Here is a 21,302-nt window from a genome sequence, read left to right on the forward strand (position 1 = left end):
AAGACGCAGACAGAGGTGAGAGCCTTTCTAGGACTCACCGGGTATTACAGACGGTTCATCAAGGGATACGGCACCATTGTTGCCCCCTTGACGGAGCTAACCTCTAGAAATCAGCCCAGGAAAGTGAATTGGACCGAGGCCTGTCAAACTGCTTTTGATGCCCTGAAAACTGCAATGTGCACAGCACCGGTGCTTAAGGCGCCTGACTTTTCGAGTGAGTTCGTAGTGCAGACAGACGCTTCAGAGCAAGGCGTGGGAGCAGTACTCTCACAGATGGACGACGAGGGCGGGGACCAACCCGTAGCTTTCATTAGTAGAAGGCTACTTCCCAGGGAACAGAGGTGGAGCGCTATTGAGAGAGAAGCATTTGCTGTGGTCTGGGCCCTGAAGAAGCTGAGGCCCTACCTGTTTGGGACTCACTTCAGTGTTCAGACCGACCACAGGCCCCTCAGATGGTTAATGCAGATGAGGGGTGAGAATCCAAAACTGTTGAGGTGGTCCATCTCCCTACAGGGAATGGACTTTACGGTGGAACACCGTCCCGGTACAGAGCACGCCAATGCTGATGGTCTGTCCAGGTTTTTCCGCCTTAGCGATGAGAACTCCCAAGAGGGTGGGTAGTTCTCCCCACTTTCAGCTGGAGGGGACACGTGTTAGACCTGACATCCTTGGCGTGGGTTTTTCCCCTATCTTTTGCCTCTGCTACCTGGATTTTTGATGCTGTGCTGGATTTCGTTTTGCTGGTTTAGATGCTTTGGACACTCTGCCACTGCTAATCAGTGCCAGAGTGTAAGTACTCCCTGTGTAAAATATCGTATTGATTGGATATACCTGATTGGCATATCTGTATCACCATGAAGTCCCTAGTAAAGTGCACTGTGTGTGCCAGGGCTGGTGATGACAGATGCTACTAGTGGGTCTGCAGCGCTGATTGCGCCACCCACCTGTGTAGCCCTAAAACAGTGTCTCAGGCCTGCCTGCAGTCCCCGGACTGCCATGTCCTCCTGGCCAGTGTCCACACTGGCCGGGCCTAACCCTTCCCTTTTCGTACACGTCAGTCATCCTTAGGGTTCAGCCCCTTTGAACTGCTGTATGGCCACCCTGTCAGAGGACCTCTCACACTGGTGAAGGAGGGGTGGGAGAAATCCCGTGGGAAAACCCCCCAGGATGTGTTCAGCTATGTGCTGGCCATCCGCAACCAAACGCAGCGCTTCAGGAAGCTCGCTCAGGAGAACCTAGAAGCCAGCCAGGAGGAGATGAAAAGATGGTACGACCAAAATACCACTCTGGTAGAATTTCATCCCGGGCAGAAAGTGTGGGTAATGGCGCCGGTGGAGCCTTGTGCGCTCCGTGACAAGTGGACCGGGCCATATGAGGTGGTAGAGCGCAAGAGTGAGGTGACCTACCTGATCAACATGAAGACTCCTAGGCAGCCCCTTAGAGTCTTGCATGTGAACCGCCTCAAACCCCACTTCGAGAGGTCTGAAGTGACGATGCTCATGGCTACAGACGACGGTGGGGAGGAGGATAGTGATCCTCTCCCTGACCTCCTGGCAACCAAGGAGCAAGACGGGTCAGTGGATGGTGTGGTCCTCTCGCCCACCCTGACCCCAGAGCAGCAGAGAGACTGTCGCCAGGTGTTGGGTCAGTTTGCCTCCCTGTTCTCCCTGACACCAGGTGTCACCAAGTGGTGCGTCCATGATGTGGACACTGGAGATAGCCTGCCTGTGAAACAGAAGTTTTACAGAGTAGCTGACAAGGTCAGGGCCAGCATCAAGGAAGAAGTTTCCAAGATGTTGGCGTTAGGGGTAATTGAGCCCTCTAGCAGTCCCTGGGCTAGCCCAGTGGTCCTCGTTCCCAAGAAATCTGCTACACCCGGTGGCCCGTCAGAACTTCGGTTTTGCGTGGACTACCGCGAGCTCAATGCGGTCACCAAGACTGACGCGCACCCCATCCCCAGAGCTGATGAGCTCGTGGATCGGTTAGGAGCTGCCCGGTACCTCAGCACCTTCGATTTGACTTCGGGGTACTGGCAGATTGCCTTAACTGACGGGGCAAAGGAGAGGTCGGCATTTTCAACACCAGAGGGGCACTTCCAGTTTCGCGTCATGCCCTTTGGATTGAAAAATGCCCCTGCCACCTTCCAGAGACTGGTCAACCGGGTACTGACCGGGCTGGAGCAATTCAGCGCCGCGTACCTGGATGACATTGCTGTGTTCAGCTCCACTTGGAAGGAACACTTGCAACACCTCTGTGAAGTGTTGAGGGCGCTGCAGAAGGCAGGCCTCACTATCAAGGCCAGGAAGTGCCAGATAGGGCAGGGATCGGTGGTGTATTTGGGACACCAGGTGGGGAGCGGCCAGGTGGCGCCCCTACAGGCGAAGATCGATACCATTCTGGCTTGGGAACCCCCCAAGACGCAGACAGAGGTGAGAGCCTTTCTAGGACTCACCGGGTATTACAGACGGTTCATCAAGGGATACGGCACCATTGTTGCCCCCTTGACGGAGCTAACCTCTAGAAATCAGCCCAGGAAAGTGAATTGGACCGAGGCCTGTCAAACTGCTTTTGATGCCCTGAAAACTGCAATGTGCACAGCACCGGTGCTTAAGGCGCCTGACTTTTCGAGTGAGTTCGTAGTGCAGACAGACGCTTCAGAGCAAGGCGTGGGAGCAGTACTCTCACAGATGGACGACGAGGGCGGGGACCAACCCGTAGCTTTCATTAGTAGAAGGCTACTTCCCAGGGAACAGAGGTGGAGCGCTATTGAGAGAGAAGCATTTGCTGTGGTCTGGGCCCTGAAGAAGCTGAGGCCCTACCTGTTTGGGACTCACTTCCGTGTTCAGACCGACCACAGGCCCCTCAGATGGTTAATGCAGATGAGGGGTGAGAATCCAAAACTGTTGAGGTGGTCCATCTCCCTACAGGGAATGGACTTTACGGTGGAACACCGTCCCGGTACAGAGCACGCCAATGCTGATGGTCTGTCCAGGTTTTTCCGCCTTAGCGATGAGAACTCCCAAGAGGGTGGGTAGTTCTCCCCACTTTCAGCTGGAGGGGACACGTGTTAGACCTGACATCCTTGGCGTGGGTTTTTCCCCTATCTTTTGCCTCTGCTACCTGGATTTTTGATGCTGTGCTGGATTTCGTTTTGCTGGTTTAGATGCTTTGGACACTCTGCCACTGCTAATCAGTGCCAGAGTGTAAGTACTCCCTGTGTAAAATATCGTATTGATTGGATATACCTGATTGGCATATCTGTATCACCATGAAGTCCCTAGTAAAGTGCACTGTGTGTGCCAGGGCTGGTGATGACAGATGCTACTAGTGGGTCTGCAGTGCTGATTGCGCCACCCACCTGTGTAGCCCTAAAACAGTGTCTCAGGCCTGCCGCCGCAGGCCTGCCTGCAGTCCCCGGACTGCCATGTCCTCCTGGCCAGTGTCCACACTGGCCGGGCCTAACCCTTCCCTTTTCGTACACGTCAGTCATCCCTATGGAAGGCCCAAGGTACCCCCCTGGGCAGGGTGCAGTGTATGTAGAAGGTAGAGCATGTACTAGTGCAGGTAACATGTTCTGGTAGTGAACACCGGCCATTTTGTGTGTTCACTACTGCAAGGTTATCTTGTTCCGTAGGCTAACATGGGGGAGGCGGGTGCCAATGGCTATCCGCCTATCTTCTCATAAGAACAAGATAAGACATGAGAGTTTGATATCCCTGAGCTCAGCATTTAATAACACATCCTTTAGGAGAGGTTGTTTTTAAATCCTGAGTTGGAGAATAGTACTTTTTAGAGAGTAGCTGTTCTCTTGTCTGACCCTTCTGTGTGCCTGGGCGCGCTTGTGGATTGACTGTCTGGTTTGAGAGTGACAGGGGCTGGGGATCCCCCGGGAGGTTGGCTGAGTCAGCCCTCTGCTGAATGGCGACATTTGCAAGGAGAGTGGAGGGAGGAGATAGCACCTGGGATTGAATAGGGCTGTGCCTGCCTGCCACTCTGCTGGCTCCACCCCCTGCTGGGCGGCTGACGACTCTGCCCCTCGCTCTGAAAAGAATGTAGAGACCAGGAAAACAAAGTGCTCCAGCAACACCCAGAACTGGATCAGACCGGGCTCAGGACCCACTTGCACAAAGACTTCAAAGACTTTTAGGGGTATAAGTACAAGACCCCTGACAACAGATTTTTAGATTCGACCATCGAGAGGAACCTCTGCTGAAAGACGGACCGCTGAAGAACTAAAGGAAGATTGCCGTGCTGTGTGCTCTAAAGGCTGACCTGTTCTGCTGTGCAACTGAAGCTGAGGAGAAGAAGGGGTCCTGCTGTGTGCTGACCCTATTCACTTGACCAAACAAGACTTTGCTGTGTGCTGTGTCTTCAACTGAATCTCCAAGGGCCTGAGAAGAGCTGGCCTCCTGTTTCGCAACCCAGAGATAGAAAGGTTGCCAAGAACTTAAGACTCTGCTGTGTCCCACCTGCGCTGCTGTGTGCCGCAGGGACCGTGGACTGTTCTACCAAGCTTCTCAACATCTGCCTGTGAGATGGGCTGGCTGCTCTCTGTCTTGCTGGAGAGTACCGCACCGAGCCGGGCCTGACACCGGTTGCCGCATCAAGAAGATTGACGTGCTCATCGGCACGTGCCTTGCCGCGACCCGGAGGCCTGAAGCAGATCGAGAGTCGTATTTCCCTGCTCTACGAAGCCGCGCTGTGAGTGGCTGAATCCGGTGACGTCGACATCGTCACTGGGGGATCGTCGAGGGAGTTGTGGAATCCTTGCACCGAACAGCCCGAGGAGCGCTTATACAACGAGTGCAGCGACACCGCCGGAGCAACGTAGCTGCCTAAACATCGAGAGCCTACAAACTGATTCATTCTCAGTGAGTATCGAATCACTCAAGAGACTAGAGACTATCGACTGACGATCCCGACCAACCAAGAAAGCGACTATTGTGTAAACCTGTGATGCTTGATTTCAACTGCGGAAACTAGATAAAGATATATTATTTTTGATATAACTCACCTGTGTGGTCTAAGTTTGTGGTGTGCAGAGGGGGGATCATTGTGGTGTCTACGTGCAAATACCTTACACATTGCCTTGGGGATAAGCCTGTCTGCTCGAGCCAAGCTACCTAGAGGGTGAGCAGGGGTTATCTACCGTGTGTGTCCCTGTACCCTGACTAGAAGCAAGGGTCCCTATTTGGTCTAAGGTGTATACCTCTGCCAACTAGAGACCCCCAGATCTAACAAATACATATTTTTATAAATACACAGTGCGGTTCTTTTTCACTTAATCTATACCTATAAGATTACATTCCGGTAAAACAAGCTGCTTTACACTCCTTCTGAACTAAGCCTGAAGGCTCCTTTCCACAGCTACCACTTGGAGAGCTTTCTTAGGTTGTCTAAGACCACTAAAATCACAGGGTTGTCTGGATTCGTGCAGGGTGCCCACTTATATAAGTGTGCACCATATACTAAGCCAACTTCTCACATTCTTGATATCACATGCCAAGTAATGGAATGTGGAATGGTCGGTTCATGAGCTTCTTAGCAAAGTCCTGTTTCACATAGTTGCATGCTGTAACTAGTGCACTCTCCAGTCGTGGGTTCATTTAATTGGGGATAAACTTCTCCAACAGAGAGTTAATAAAGATAGGGCTGTGTACAGCAGCATGGATAGTATTTAGACTGTATGTCTGATATTATTCAGGCAAGTGAGTTATATAAGCCTGCTAGCAAATTTCAAGCAGCCTGAGCCCGGGATACGGGGAGGCATAGCTCAGAGGAAGTTTATTCAGACCCACAGGCTTAACAGGTCCTCAAGTGGATTGGAGGGAACAGACGCAGATAAAGGGCCTGGCAAATTAACTAAATTAGATGTTTATCAAAAGGACAAGGACTCGCCTCAGTTATTGATAAATAAAACGTTCAAATATTACCAATTCTTTTAAAAACATTAACCATTTTGGTCTTTTTTTCACACTCAAGACCTGTTGTCCACGTAGAGCACGATAGTCTTAGTCCATAGCGGGTTGAAATCCACAGAACAGTGCAATAATTACCCTGTCGTTTTAGAATCACTCTGTGCCATTTAATTGTATCAAAGTCCAAAAGTGATTGGAAATGGTTAGGAGGTTCCAATCTTAGAGACTTTTCATCGAAGATTATCTCTCATCCAGTGTCTTCTGTGGCATCCTCCTCTGTCTCATCAGACCACCTTTCAGTCCCTTTCATTGTCTGCCTGTGGAACAAAAATCAGATTTCTAGGCACTGTTCATATGATCATTGTGCTATGTCCTTTTTGCTATTCTTGACGGGGGTAGTGTAAAATATGGAATGTTGATAGTATGTGTGTCATGGTGTGTGTCTAATGCATGGAGGCAAGAGTTCTTTGAATTATAGTCAGTTGAGGATATCCTGGCCAATGTTTCTATGCCGTTTTACATGGTACACACATGCCAATATGTCATGCTTTTATCCGCATCATGGAGTTCTTATGTTCTTTAACGCCCTTACAACATTATTGATGACATGGAGTATAGCAGTATAGGACCTTCTCTGTAGCAGCTACTAGTGCATTAGTGTATCCAAAGTCAATTCACATCATGAAGCTCCTCAGGTAACACAACTATGGAATTAGTGGTGCTGCGTGTAATTGTTCTGAGATGGTCATCTCTGCATGCTTGCTTTGCAGGGTTAGAACATTAATGGGGCAGCCATTAAGGACCGAGAAGCCATAAGGAACTGGCAACATTGCAACACCACATGCATGTGTACATCGTGCATGACCTATGTTTTGTAGGTGGCCATTTTGGATCAGAATCTACGGCACTAGATCCAAGCACTACTGGGCCAGTTGTGTGTTTAGCTGTGCGACGCGGAGGTGTTTGAGGATTCAAAGTTTGCAACAAATGTTTCTACATCAAGTATTTTTGGTGCTAACATTTGTGGCTCACTGCGTTTTTGTGTGTTGTCAGAAAATTATACGAGCATGTCAAAACAAGGTACTTGATTCTAGAGTTTTGCGACATCTGGAAGCTTTGTATTTTTGTAAACGTACAATTGTGAACCATAATTACACATTTTCTTAAATTAGTATGGCAAAGCTACTACTTCTGTACTACTCATACCTGATGAAGCCTAACGTGCTAGCAGAGTTGTGAAACAATACTTTTGTCTATGTTTACTGAATCTTTGAATTTTACAGGGTTTGGAACTGTACTTTACGTACTGCAGTATCTGTTAAATGTGCTTTTGTTATTGTTACTTTAGCAATTTAAATCATGTCTAGAGTACAAGCACCTCTGCCATTCTTGGCAGCACCAGGTGAATGGGGCCTGAGGATTTATTATTTTCAAGCTTACGTGTATGTATTGGAGGAAGAAGACCTATGTGACAGAGACATTGTTTCAGTTGAAGCATTGTTTAGAAGTGATAGGTTTAATGGTTTCAAACATCTGTCTCCTTTGAAGATCACAGGAGGAGTAAATGTGTATCAAGTACAGATGCTTCAGATATATGGGAGAAAAGTAAATACTGTGTTTGATTACTATATATTCAATTTGAGGAGCCAAAGGAGGAATCAATAAACTAGTCTATAGTAGTTTTAAAAGTCATTGCTGTCACTTGTGACTTCAAGAAAATAACATATGATCAAGATTTACAGGATCGTTTTTTGGATGAAATCCAAGTCTAAAAATGTTGAGGAACATCTATGGGCTGAAACAGATACTATTTACCCGACTCATAGTTTTATCAAAGAAATACCAATCCACGACCTTAAGAGGGAAATGAGTTATGGTATTAATATGGTGAAGAAAGGCGATAGCGATGAGAAGGAAAAAAAGAATGGAAAAGTGAAGTTTAGAAGTAATAGCCACAGTTGGATGTAGTTTCTCTACATAAATTAGAAGACTGATTGATTTAAGACCATGGACCTAATGGCAACTCTTAAAAATCAATTTTTGATTGAACAGAAAACAAATGAAGACCTAAACACACTTAAGCATGCCTTTTAAAAGATGGGCTTGTGAATTTTGCACATTAGGAAGGCACATGTTGCATGACTAGGTACGAATTACCCCAAACCAGTATTTAAGAGGGAGGACGCAATATGTCAAATCTTCCTGCAATTCTGGGGTGAAATGGAAATTAATATATTTTCCCAGCCTTGAATGCGTGACATGCTTGGTACATCATGGATCTTATCAGCATCTCATATTTTTTTTTGTGGCAATGGATATAAATTAATTCCTCAGCACAAGGATGTTCTTCATAATGAAAATATGTCTAAACATAACTGATAAGAACCTCTGCAATTTAACATAGTGTGTGGCCTTGAAAACCATATTAGGGAAACCATTATCTTGTTTACTTGGGAATTCCAGATTTTAGTAACTGTGATAATGGTAGAAGATAGTTTAGAAATTGATTGCATAAATATAATGGAGTAAAAGAAAACCGATTGGAAGGACAGAAGTTCTCAAAAAGCTAAAGGCAAGAAGAGGATAGTAACAACTGTTTGTTTTTTGGCATATTAATTAGAAACTGTTATTTTGAAATAATCCTATTCTGTAGCCAAATTGCCGCTATGATGAACCATGAGTTGAGGTTGGTTTCACAGTTTGCTAGAAATTACAGCTTTGTTCTGTTGACAGCCTCATTTGTAATCCACTATCTGACACAGTACTTTGTAATACACCAAAGCTCAGACATTTTGCACAGGATGCAATTGGTGAATTATACACAGACTGATTTATGTGACAATACCAGTCATTGTTACCCTGAGTCACATGTGCTTCCTTGGGATAAGCAAAAAGTGCTGATACTCAATTATGCAAAAGTGGGTTTAGCATTGTAGCAAGCCCAGAACTATTGTTCTTTATCTATACCTGGTGTGCACGACAAGCAGAATAGGGACAGTGGACGTTTCTGTGCTGTTTTGAAATCTGTAAGCCCTCAATTTTTACAGACTGTTTCCTATAAATGAATGCTTTGATGTAGAGTAAAAAATGTAGGCAATAAACATTCCAAATTATAGTTTTAAGGAGGCAGAATTTATCCAATTTAGATGCTATGCTTAGTGAACGTAAGTAAACTGTCTCTACGTGGCATCTCACAGCCTGTCGTAGTCCTGTCTGCAGGAATCATGAATTCTCGAATAGAGTTAACAGTTTGGCCATCCGGTCTCTTAACTCATTTTGTCTATAAAAGTCTCAGTAGGATATGCTATTCCAGGCTTCATCATATCAATTTGATCTACACAGTAGTCTTGAATGAGGCAGTTTACCCCCTTGGTTGCTCTTGACTGCCAACAGACCCCAATCTTTTGTGAGCATTTGCAATAATGAGGAACTGCGAACAAGTGACATATTATTTAAAGTTAGTAAGAGCTTCAGAAAAAAATATGATGACATAGTAGTAAAGCATCACTCATGCTACGACGTGGAGTACAGTGTCCTGGATCTAAAAGGTCCAGATGAATCAAACCGTCAACAAGAAAAGGTATTTTCTGAGTTCTGAGACTCTCCAGTGCCTGAAGAGAAGAAATATTGATGTGGGACACACTGTGACATGAGGTCACATAGTTAAAATGGGTATACAACACTGGATGGAGAGGAACATTCAATTCCCTACATGGATCTGCAATTTATTTGCTCATGTTGCATATTCTCATAGTGGAAATCAAAATGCAGTGAGAAACCCTACTTGTGTTTTTCATTTTTTGTTAAATATTGACGGAGGAGCCTTTGCTTTGCATGATCTTGGCACAGGTCTAGGCAACAATTGATGGACTTTGAGTAAATTATTTGTACTGCTGCTTAAATGTTCTTGTGCACAAAATCGAGTAAGCATTTTAAATTGGTTGTATTTATATATGCTAAAATAAATGTTTTGGATTTGCTTGCGTGTGCATTTCTATAGGTGTCAAGTTGAAGGGTGACTTTAAAACGTTTTTTCCCCTAGGGTGATGATGGCATGTCTGCTGTTACTTATGATTCAGACACAGAGGTGAGTTTGTTTGAGCCTGTGCTCTGCAGTCTGGCAGGTGTTTTCAAATGTGGTGTAATTTGGCAGACATTATGTACCATTATCTAGAACTAAACCAACAATGTTGTATCGCGGAGGTGGTCATTCCTGTATATATTGTTTGGATATTTTCTGACTTTCTTTTTGTTAGATGATTCAGTGGTCAGCATTACTCAAACTTTGACTTTTTAAGTGGCTGCCTTTCCAATGAAGGTGAAAATTAAATTGTTGAGAATCCAGACATTAAGACAAGACGTAGTGCATTTCTTAAAGGCAAAATCCATTATATATTCTATCTTTTTGGTGTACTGTTGCATAAGTTACCACTTTGGTGTAACTCTACAAGGTGGGCTTTTCCACCTACAGGCAACGTGGGTGAACTTGGTTCAATACACCAGCGATGAATGTGAAAGACAGATTATTGTAGCCCCGCATAACACTATTCAATGTGTAATTGACATGGAAGCATTGCTTTTGGGTTACTAACAATCCCATAAAGGGATCAGGGGCACTGTCGGAACAGTCACAAACCTTATTTCGTTATTCACCATATGACACGCTGTACTAAGAAGAATGACCACTTCATAGTTAAAAGTAATTATTACTACAAGAACCATCTGTTTTTCAGTACATCTAAAACAACTACACAAAATATTATAAAAACAGCAAGAAGTCATGTTATAAATAACGAGAAAAAAATGAAAATTTCTGGCATTGTTAAATTTAATCTAGAACCGAACACCCCAACGTCCACTTCTATGAGCTATACTGAAAAAGCATGGAAGGCAGAGCAACTTGCAGTCTGCAGTTTCTTAGAGAGAAGAGACGCACTGCATACCTTGTTGACAGCAAAGACTGTCTTTATCAGAGTAGGTGCGAAGACCATGTTACCTCCGAAGGGCAAACACATGCAGTTAGTCTTCCTCCAGGACTCTGCGTTATCAGCTTCAGGCGAGATGTAACATATGAGAAGTGCAAAGTGTGCCGGCAGTAAAGGAAAGCATCTCTCCAGCCAAGTGGTCGTCATTATATACTTAATCTCATGAGAAATTGGAATTTCTGACATAAGTTTAAGAATGTCTGACATAGATTATTTGCATCAACGTATGCGTCCCATACATTTTCTTCTCAGCATATAAGGTAAAAGCACTTCAATACAGACTGAGCTATTTTGGTTATATGTATGTATGTGTTCTTAAATAACCCTGCCATGATGGAAAATAAGCATTTGACCCTGATAAATGTGCCGTTGATAGTTCTATCTGTGTCATCAATCGAATGGCATGATGTTTTCACAGGTCTTCGAAAGATACGGTAAGGCGACATTAGCGTTTAATGGCAGACGTGATAATGATTCTCCATAAATAGGGAAAGATGGCAACTTTCAAGTAGCCAAGATGGAGTCGGGACGAATATAAGATGGAGTTGGGCCTCAGGGACTTTGTCAGTATCATTTTTTTCTTTTTGTTGGACTACACTGAAGCACAAAAAGAAGTACAGTAAAGGAAAAGAACATATGGAAATCTAATTATGTTCCCATTTCTGGGCAGTGCTTCTGTTCACACTCGCAGACGTTAGTGCTGAGGAGTGATAACTAATCTCCTTAGTTTATTCTTGCTTGTATGGCTTCCTCTCCATTCTGATTCCTTCTGCTTGGCCAACAGAGCTTCCAGTTTCTCCGTACTGCAGCGATCCAAGCTCTGTTCAATTGAGCTGGCCAGGTAATAAACCTGTCTTGCATTTGTTGAATTGTTGATCATGTCCTGTGAGAGGCGGTCAAGTGCCCCTGTGGGGCAGACCTAATAACCACTGCTGCCTCATCAAAACACATGAGAAGGCATTCACAAGCCTCATGTCTATGACAGCCAAAATAAACCTAGAATTGGATACTAAGTACTTAGTTGGGACGATTTGTTTTTGTATAGATTAGTCGGCGTAGCCTTAATGAAAGGAGATTGTGTGAATTGACCTATTGCTGCCCGTAGTTTGCTTCTGCCACAAAAAGTATATTTCACCTCATAGCGAAAAAAGAATGTGATGTATCTGTTTCTAGAATTGACAAATTCACACTGGATGCCCAATTCTTTTTCACTGAAGAACAGGTAAGCAGTCAGTATTTCAAGCTCACAACACAGTGTTACACACTCGGTAGACAGAGTGGTTTGAGGTGTTTTTGCCTTTTTCTAGCTCATAAAGAGCATTTGAGCTCTGGTGCTAGAGGCTGCAGGCATACAGAAGCTGATGGAATACTTGGAGTCATTTGTGTCAAACAAGCTCCTGGCTGGACGGACAGACTGGCCTGGCGCGTTGAAGCCCAAGTCAACTGTTAAGCACTTTCTTTGTAAACTCAGAGGAAAAAGCTGTCAATTCATAATTTTGTAAAACAAAAAACACCACACATATGACACAAATAGCGTGCCATGACCAAGAAAAGAATGACAAATAAATATCAGAGAATACGCCAGTTGCCATATCGGACCAGTATCCAACAAGATGGTAGGTGCCTGAGCTTTCCTTATACTTACTGAGGTGCATTCCAACTTAGCAACCCTAACAAATAGCCCTTTGGTCTTTAAGCCATCTCCTTAGTGGCAGATTGTAGCACAAAACATCTGGAATCGAAACAATACGTCTAGTTCAGCGGATCTTGTTTTCCACATTACAAGGAATATTGTTTCATCAGAATGGGTATCTGTCACATGAGGACACATAAGCAGTGCACTTCAAGGCGTCTATAAGCAAATGCTACCATTTCTCTCTCACATTTCTGTATACATTTTCTCAATAGTAAGCATCCTCTTAAAGGAACCAGTACACTCTCAATCGCTTACTTCATGGTACTTTGATGCTATCTCGCTTCACCAACAAATCTTCCCTTGCATATCAACAAATCTATAGGTTCACTGCTGACTCAATACACTGCCCTCCCACTTAATAATTGCACTTTCCAACCAGGTTTCAGAGTTTGAATGGGCTCCGAAGGAAATTAACTTTTATACTTTTTATGATTTTTTTTCACCACCACCTCATAACTGTGAGATGGATCCTTGTACAATATGCAGAAAATCTCTGGTAAAGTTGCGAGTGCAGGCTAGGATATTTCTGATCTATGTTAAGTCCACTGCAAAACCAAATCTCCCCTAATAAATCTCACAACATCAAAGTATAAAGACCTGACTTGCTTATACTGTAATGCACGCTCCCTCCCTAAACACGCATTAGAAATCTGGTCCCTACTGGACTCCGAAAAACCTAATCTATTTTTTATTGCTGAAACATGGCTCCAAGACACGTCACTACCAGACATCGCTGTGACCCTCCCCCGGACTACCAGCTGACCAGACTAGACAGGAAAGACAGAAGAGGAGGGAGAGTAGCAATCTCCTTCAGAACAAATACTAAAATACACATTACAGATTCCCACCAGGCAGAATGGGGTGAAATCTGTATATTTACAATCGAGCTCGCTAGTAAAGAGTCCTGGAAAGGTGCTCTCCTTTATAGGCCCCCTGGAAACAAAGCAAATTTCACCAATAAATTAACTGAGACGATCGCCCCGCACGTCCTGGCCGCAGGTAATTTCCTCCTATTATGAGCTTTTAACTATAACGCCGATCTAACATCGGATCCCCACACAAACGACCTTATCTCTAGCCTAAATACATTTGACCTAAAACAATTGGTAATAGGCCCCACCCATATCGCTGGCCACTCCTTAGATCTTTTATCCACAAATTCGCCCAATGTAAAGATTGACCTGCTGCTTCCAGTCATATGGTCTGACCACCATGTGATTTGGTTTCTCATACACGAGACACCGACTGAACCTCAACCCAGGAAAGAACCCAAATTGAACAGACTGTGGAACAAGATAAACTTAAGAGTCTTTTTCCACTCGCTTTATCCCCCTCTCCCCTGCGGAGATCACCCAGTCTAACAAAACAGCACTAGATTTGGAACTTGCAATCAACACAACCCTAGACACAATCGCCCCATGGATGATAACAAGATGCCCTAATAAACTCTCCATCTGGTATACCCCTGATCTGAAAATCACCAAACTCGCCGTCAGGAAAGCCGAACGCAAATGGTGACATACAAAAAACGTAACAGACAGCACTACAAAGCAACACATCAGCTCTATATGGGCCATATAGCCACAGCCAAAAACGTCTATCTGGGAAGTAGAATAAACCAGGCCTCAAACTCACACAAAGAACTGTATAAAATAGTAAAGGAATTCACCAATCCCCCTTCATGCCAGCAACCACTTATTGCAACCCAAGAGTGGGTCGACTCCCTCTCAGCCTTTTTCGTAAACATGATAAACGACATTCACAAACTGTTTTCCCAACCAACCCACACACCCCTTGAACAGACAGTTAATAAGCCTCCTCCCTTGCACACTACTGCTCTCAATGAATTCCACACCATCACAGAGGAAGAAGTAGGCCTTGCTCTAAACAAGATTAAATCGGGATCCCCAGCCGACCCGGCATCCTCTCAGACTCTATCCAAAATTGCACCTGCCCCTCTCCCAAATCTGACCAAAATCTTTAACCTCTCAGTATCGCAATCCACAGTACCATCCCACTGGAAGGATGCTATAATTAGACCAATCCTAAAAAAGCCGACAGCAGACCCTAAACAGTTGGCTAACTACCGACCAATCTCTCTCTTGCCCCTATTTGGCAAAGTCATGGAGTCACTGGTCAACAAGCAATTATATAAACATCTTGAAAACAACAACCTATTGGACCCATCCCAATCTGGGTTTCGGGCCTTTCATAGCACTGAAACTGCCCTACTTGAGATAGTTGACAACATCCGGCTCTCTCTTGACGTTAGACAATCCACCATCCTGATCTTACTCGACCTGTCGGCTGCCTTCGACACCATCTCACATAGCATCCTCCTGGAGCGCCTAGCAGAGTTTGGTGTCGAGGGCCCAGCCTTAAACTGGATCAAGAGCTACCTGACGGGTAGGTCCCCCAAGGTCCAAATAGGAATACTTTCAGCTAAGAGCCAGAAAATTGACAAGGGAGTCCCCCAGGGATCCATACTAAGCCCCACACTCTTCAATCTATATGTGTACCCATTGGCAAAAATAATAAAAGCACACAGGTTTGCAACAGTGTCATACGCTGATGACACGCAGTTGCTGATAACCCTTGGACCAGATCCCACAGACACTAAACTCAGGTTCAAACTGTGCATGACAGCCATAAACGATTGGATGACAAATAACCACCAATTACTTAATGCCAGCAAAACTGAAATCATCCTTTTCGGAGATGCACAAAAACTATGGACAGATGACTGGTGGCCGCCTGCCTTGGGACCCTGCCCTCCGCCAAAAACTGCAGCTCGAAACCAGGGTATAACCATAGATAATAAACCCTCTATGGCGTACCACATCAACAATGTAGTACGCACCAGCTATGGGCTTATGCGCAATCTCAGGAAAATCTTCAAATGGATTCCTCTATCCTCGCGCATGCCCCTAATCATTAGCAGTCTGGATTACGGAAATGCACTACTTGCCTCCATAAATGAAGAGTATCTGACAAAACTGCAGATTTTACAGAACACTGCGGCCAGGCTGGTCCTGAACCTCCCTCCCCGCACCCCCTCAGCGCTCAGTTTGAGGACCCTTCACTGGCTCCCCATCAAAAAAAGGATCACATTCAAACTATGCTGTTTAGTCCATAAAACCCTTAACGGCAAAGGGCCAAAATATCTAGCTAATAAACTAATAAAATACCAACCAGTCACAACCCTCCGTTCAACCAGTAAACAACTTCTAATTGTACTAAAGGTCCATACAGTAAGAAATGGGGACAGATCCTTCTCCCAAATTGCCCCTGAAACATGGAGCACCCTGCCCCCATATCTCCAACTGGAACCTGATCATAAAAGATTCCGCAAAATCCTTAAGACCTGATTTTCTAGCTCTGCCTAGTCACCTCCCGTGGTTCCTCTGAGAATCTGCGGGCGCTATGAGACCTACGGGTGATATATGCACCTAACAAATACCAAATACATACATACATACATACATTGTAGAACATAATAAGGATCCTAGAATATATTTTCCAGATTATTCATTGACCTTGCATCCAGTGCACAGTGAGGTGAAGAGCACTGAATTAAAGGTTTCCTGACTGTCATTGCAACTCATGGCTTGGTTCATGGGTCATCATAAATGTCAAACCTCTCAAGTTCTAGCTTTTTAGTTTGTTTAAGACTGATATTCCTCTTTACATCATTATTATCACTTCGTATTCGAGAAGAACATGTGGATATTTTTTCATGTATATTTTGTAGTCCCTACTGATGCGTCCTTGAATCACAATGGTAGCACACTGAAAGAGCTTTAAAAGCCAAGACATGATTGAGACTTGATATTCATTCCACATAGCCTCTTTAACTTAATAGTTTCCTCCTGCTGGTGGGTTTTCTGAACGGCCATAGTTTGTTTTAGGGTTCTAACTGGAGTGTCCCAATACCACTTAGTGACCCCCTTCGGAAAAAAATACAAGGCATATGGAGGGACGCAAAAGTGCTGTATCATGAACACCGCCTTCTCTCCACTCATTACACAGATACTATATTGATAATGCATGAGGAAAAAAATATTACATTATCTAGCATTCCTTTCACGTAGTACCCTTCCCGCTGTTATTTCGGTGTATGGCTCGACTGATGTCATTGAATCAGTGTTCACAAACACAGTTAACATTCATGGTCACACAAAAACTGAGCTCTTTGGTAGTTTTCACAATGGATAGGACATCTATTTATTTTTTATCACAAATGTACCTCTCCAAAGCAAAATCAGTGGTGACAGTGTGAACAGCCAGCAGAATATTTATGTATTGTATATAAGGATTGTCTCAACTTCTTTATTTTTCAGAGATCAAAGAAGAAAAAAAGTTCACAGAAGCCTCCTAGATCACCAAGTAAGTGTAGATTAACTAACCATCCAATTCTGTTCCCTAAAGAATCCATCTGTGCTGAGGGCAGATGAAAGGTGATATTCTAATCATGGCTTAGAACAGCGCATGCTTTTCTCATCCACTGTCTCTAAATCACGCCAGTGAAAATGAATGTGACCAAATAACACGTGCTATTTGTAACAAGTGTGCCAATTAACACAGGTGCACTTGTGTATTCATTTCTTGCTACAGTGTAAAGGTCAAAGGGCATTTTTTTTTCTAGTACAAGTTTTTATTGTCATTTAAGAATGACAATGTTGTCATAACACAGTATGCAGTTCAAAGAGGAATACAAGACCACCCCCCCTCCCACCCCATACCGCTCCATCTGGGCAATTAGCCTTGACACAAATTGCTTAAAGGAAATAGCACATCGCAAGGATGAGCTGAGGTTATGGGCCTGCAAAATCATGAACAAAGGTAGTATACCATAAGCATAGATCCATAATCATATAACTGTACCCCCCCCTTAACTTCCAAGCCCCCCCCTCGTGCATGGAGGCAGGGCATCTGGGGTTCGAGGAGCTCAGCAAGCATCCCCTCCCATGCCTGCAGATCGTCCACTAGCTTATTGTCTGTATGAGATCGCCGCATATGTCATTCCTCGGCCACCGCCCACTCAGCCATATCATGCAGCCAGACACTTTTGGGGCTATGAGAGACAACCACCTGACAGCTGCCCTCCTCTTAGCGAGTACCAAACCTAGGAGGATTAACCTCCTGCTCAACTTATTTTGTTCTTATGAGCCGGTATCGTCCTCAACAGGTATTGACCAACATTTCTTGGTATAGCCCACCCCATGACTGCATTCAAGGACTCCAAATGGTCTGCCAGTATGTATCTAAGATGGGGCACCCCAGACCATATGAATAAAGTTCGCACCCTGACTGGCACATCAGGGACGCTCTGAGTAAATAGCATGAAGTATAATCGGGGTGAGGTACACCTGATGAACGGCATTGTACTGGAATAGTTTGAATCTTGAGTTTATAGATGTTCCCTTTTCACCTTCATGGACACCCTCCTGACCAAATTCTATATTGTTACCGCAGTATAGCATAACTGATCTCACAAAGTACATTCCTGGATCTTTTGACAGAAGAAAACAGCTAGACCTAGACTCACAAAGCTTAGTTATTGCGATTTGATCTCACAGCTTGGATTTAAGCTCCATGTGATCTGGATATGATTTTAAAATAGTTTATTAGTCCTGCACATGAAAGAACAGCATGGCATAAATCATGAATGCAGATACGCTGAGGTAATATTCTGTTTATTACCATTGTTGAGGGACGGGAGAAAGCATTCAAACCGAACCTACTCAAGGATTCACCAACTGCGAATCATGGCCCCATCCGCCCTGAGCAATGGAGTAAATAGTATATTACACTGCACATCTGTATAAAGGAGTTATAAATATATAGTCACTGTGGAAAACAAAGGTTAAAGTGGAGTAATATGTAAGGTGGTAAAATTTTAACTTGCGCTAAACAAAAACTTGAAATTTACTAAAAAAAAACAAAGGTTAAAGTGGAGCTGTATGTGGTGTTCTAAAAGGAACAAAAATCTGCCCTTGTAAAACCAACAAACACCTCAAATTCACCATTTATACATAACTGTCATAAGTATTACCTGCAGTGCTGTAGATTTGATATGTCTTCAATGATCTAATACGAGAGGTCATAACCAGGGCACCTAACTTACAATATTATCTTATTACGATGCATCTGTGGCCAACCCCACTCTGCGCACAACATTTGGCCTTGTGTGGTGAGGGTTAGGGCCAGGTCTGTACCCAGGCCCTGCATCTAACCCCCCATGAATGTCCAACCCCTCCACCGTACATGGTTTGTTGGTTTCCATGGGAGTCTTGGGGTTTGTTGTTAGCTAATCCTCAATATTAGTTGAAGTCAGCCCCACACTCTTCTCCAAATGTATGGCAGTGTTCTAGCACAAGGAAAGAGTAAAGTTTCTACCCATGTTGAGATGATTGGCTGATACAGTTGCTGTTGCTTTGAGTCATCCTTCTGAAGCGGTCTTCAAATCCAGTCTATAGTCATTGAAAAATATTTTTCTAAGAAGGAATGGGAGGTTTTCTCACTAGAGCTAAGTTAATAGGTGGATAATCTGAATACTAAATTTACTTTTCTTCTACAAAGATGTCTTTTAGTCCAAAGTAGAACCACTGATAATAGAATGGTAGAATAATGAAGAGTTACATTCTTTGAAATGAGTATTTACTAGATAGACATGATAATTGTTCGTGATATTGAGTGGTCATTCAGAGACACTAATCATTATGCAGTTTTCAACATACATGAGATAAGCAGGTCAGTTTAGAGAATACACTACAAAAAGTATGGCAATTTATGAGTAAGTTAAAGTATTTTTTATTTCCAGTTTCAAAGTTCTTCTTCTGTACAGCCTTTGTTTAAAAGTATGGCCTCTTCCACAAGAATATAATCCACTGGATTTGGTAATACAACAAGCAACACCTGGTTTACGGTGCCCCAGAAAGCTACGTGCCAGTTTGCTTCTTGGTGTTAGGAAGTATGCTAAATGATTTTTCATTCAGACAAGTCATTGTCTGCCTCTAAAAACATCATAAGATTAAGTATGTGCTAGTGTTGATTCAAGATATTCTAGATTTGTTTATTTAGATTACAGAAACTATAGCCCCTATACGTTTCACTCTGAATATTGATTCCTCTCTGTAAAAGTCTGCATTTTTTGCCATATTTTTACTCTAGTATTGTGAATAGTCTCCATATTAAATTTTCTTCATTAAATGTATTGTGATATCTTTCTTGAAATCGTTATCTATGGAACAGTTACTTTTGCACAGCAGAACACTCTATTTAAGGAATATTATTGACAGTGTCCGGTTGAGGTAATCCGCTGTCTGGTTAAATTTTTGGTCTCACCTAGCGAAGGGTTTAGCTGTCTCTTGACAGACTGTTGTGTTAAATATAGGCTTAGTGGACTTTGGTTCCACCCGTTGCTCATGATTCTATGGTTTTCGCCTCTCTGTTCCGTGCTCCTGATTGGGTGACATACCTCCCTTTTCTTGTGTTCTTCCAGCCCAAGGAGCATTTCAGCCTCACTGTGTTTTCATTGGTCACTTCTCCCTCCACCTGCCACCCACTTGGTTCTCTTGCACAGCCACCAGTATTGGCAGGTGACCATTTGTCAATAGTTTTGAAATTATTATAAGATGGCCACCTGTGTGTGTGTGCATGGATGCACGTAGGGCCACATCTTGAAGTGCATTTTGATCTTAACAAAACCCGTACTAAGATAGTTGCCATGTGCTCACAGCAACCATCTTGAAATATTTTTTCTTAAAAACAGAACCCATTCCATGATAGGAGCTATTTGTGCACTTGCAAATTGCACATCTTGTGCTTTTTGATACAAACAAAACCCTTTGCAAAACACCATTAGCAAAGCCAATAGTTCTGTGTCTGGAATCATGAGTGACACTTGTTGGCTTTGCAGGTGCATGTTAATAGTTGTATTGGCTTCCATTAAAAAAAAAAAGAAAATGCACATTTTGTTTATTGTGATGTTTTCATGCTTTCTGGGACCCATTTGATGACATGTAGCACATTAAAATTAAATTGGAATTTTGCTATTTTCGCCTAAGGGCATATAGTCTGTGTGACCTACTGAGCTTGTGTATATTTTATGTTAACTGCCAAAAATAATGTTTTTAAAAAAGCGAATGGCTGCCTTGGTGTCTTTTTAGGTCTCGCCTACAGACAACGCTCATGTTGTTACACAACATACACATACATGCATATAGATCCAGGAATGGGCTTTTGGACAGCCTCTTTCAGCTGGCTTTAAGATTTGACCTTAAGGGTTGTCCATCACCCCTCTACATTTTGTGCTTATAAAGTACCTAAAACATAGTGCATACACACCTTGCCATGAATTTCTTTTTTATTGCTTTTGTCACATATATTTTATCCGGGGGGCCCTGGGTTCTCCTTATGTGCTTACTCAGCCCCACCTTGAGTCCCCCCAGCAGTGCTCGGATGCTGCCATTGGTCTGCTCACTCCGAGCATGAAGCAAACTATTTCATTCGCACCTGTTGATGCTACCAGTGGCTTTGACTCCAAAAATTATAATTTGTCACCACATCTTTGAATGAGGGCTATGTCATTGTATTTAGTCAGGTCTATCCAGAAGTGTGAAACTATTGACAGTGGCATCCAGCATTTGTTTGGATTAAAATAGCAGACCCTATAAATTTATATGAATCAAGACTCAAATT

The 21,302-nt window shown here is 43.6% G+C and overlaps 1 protein-coding gene across 2 annotated transcripts in view; it reads left to right on the forward strand.

Annotated features, from left to right (window-relative positions):
• Positions 1–21,302, forward strand: part of IQCE (IQ motif containing E) — a 285,773-nt gene that overhangs the window by 67,513 nt on the left and 196,958 nt on the right. For both annotated transcript variants that reach the window (XM_085629211.1, XM_085629212.1), the window contains exons 4-5: positions 9,961–10,005; positions 16,940–16,985. In XM_085629211.1, coding sequence (XP_085485337.1) covers positions 9,961–10,005; positions 16,940–16,985 — 91 coding nt within the window. The remainder of the gene's footprint in view (positions 1–9,960; positions 10,006–16,939; positions 16,986–21,302) is intronic.

Source organism: Triturus cristatus, chromosome 10 (assembly GCF_964204655.1).
Source record: "Triturus cristatus chromosome 10, aTriCri1.1, whole genome shotgun sequence".
Lineage (NCBI taxonomy): Eukaryota > Metazoa > Chordata > Amphibia > Caudata > Salamandridae > Triturus > Triturus cristatus.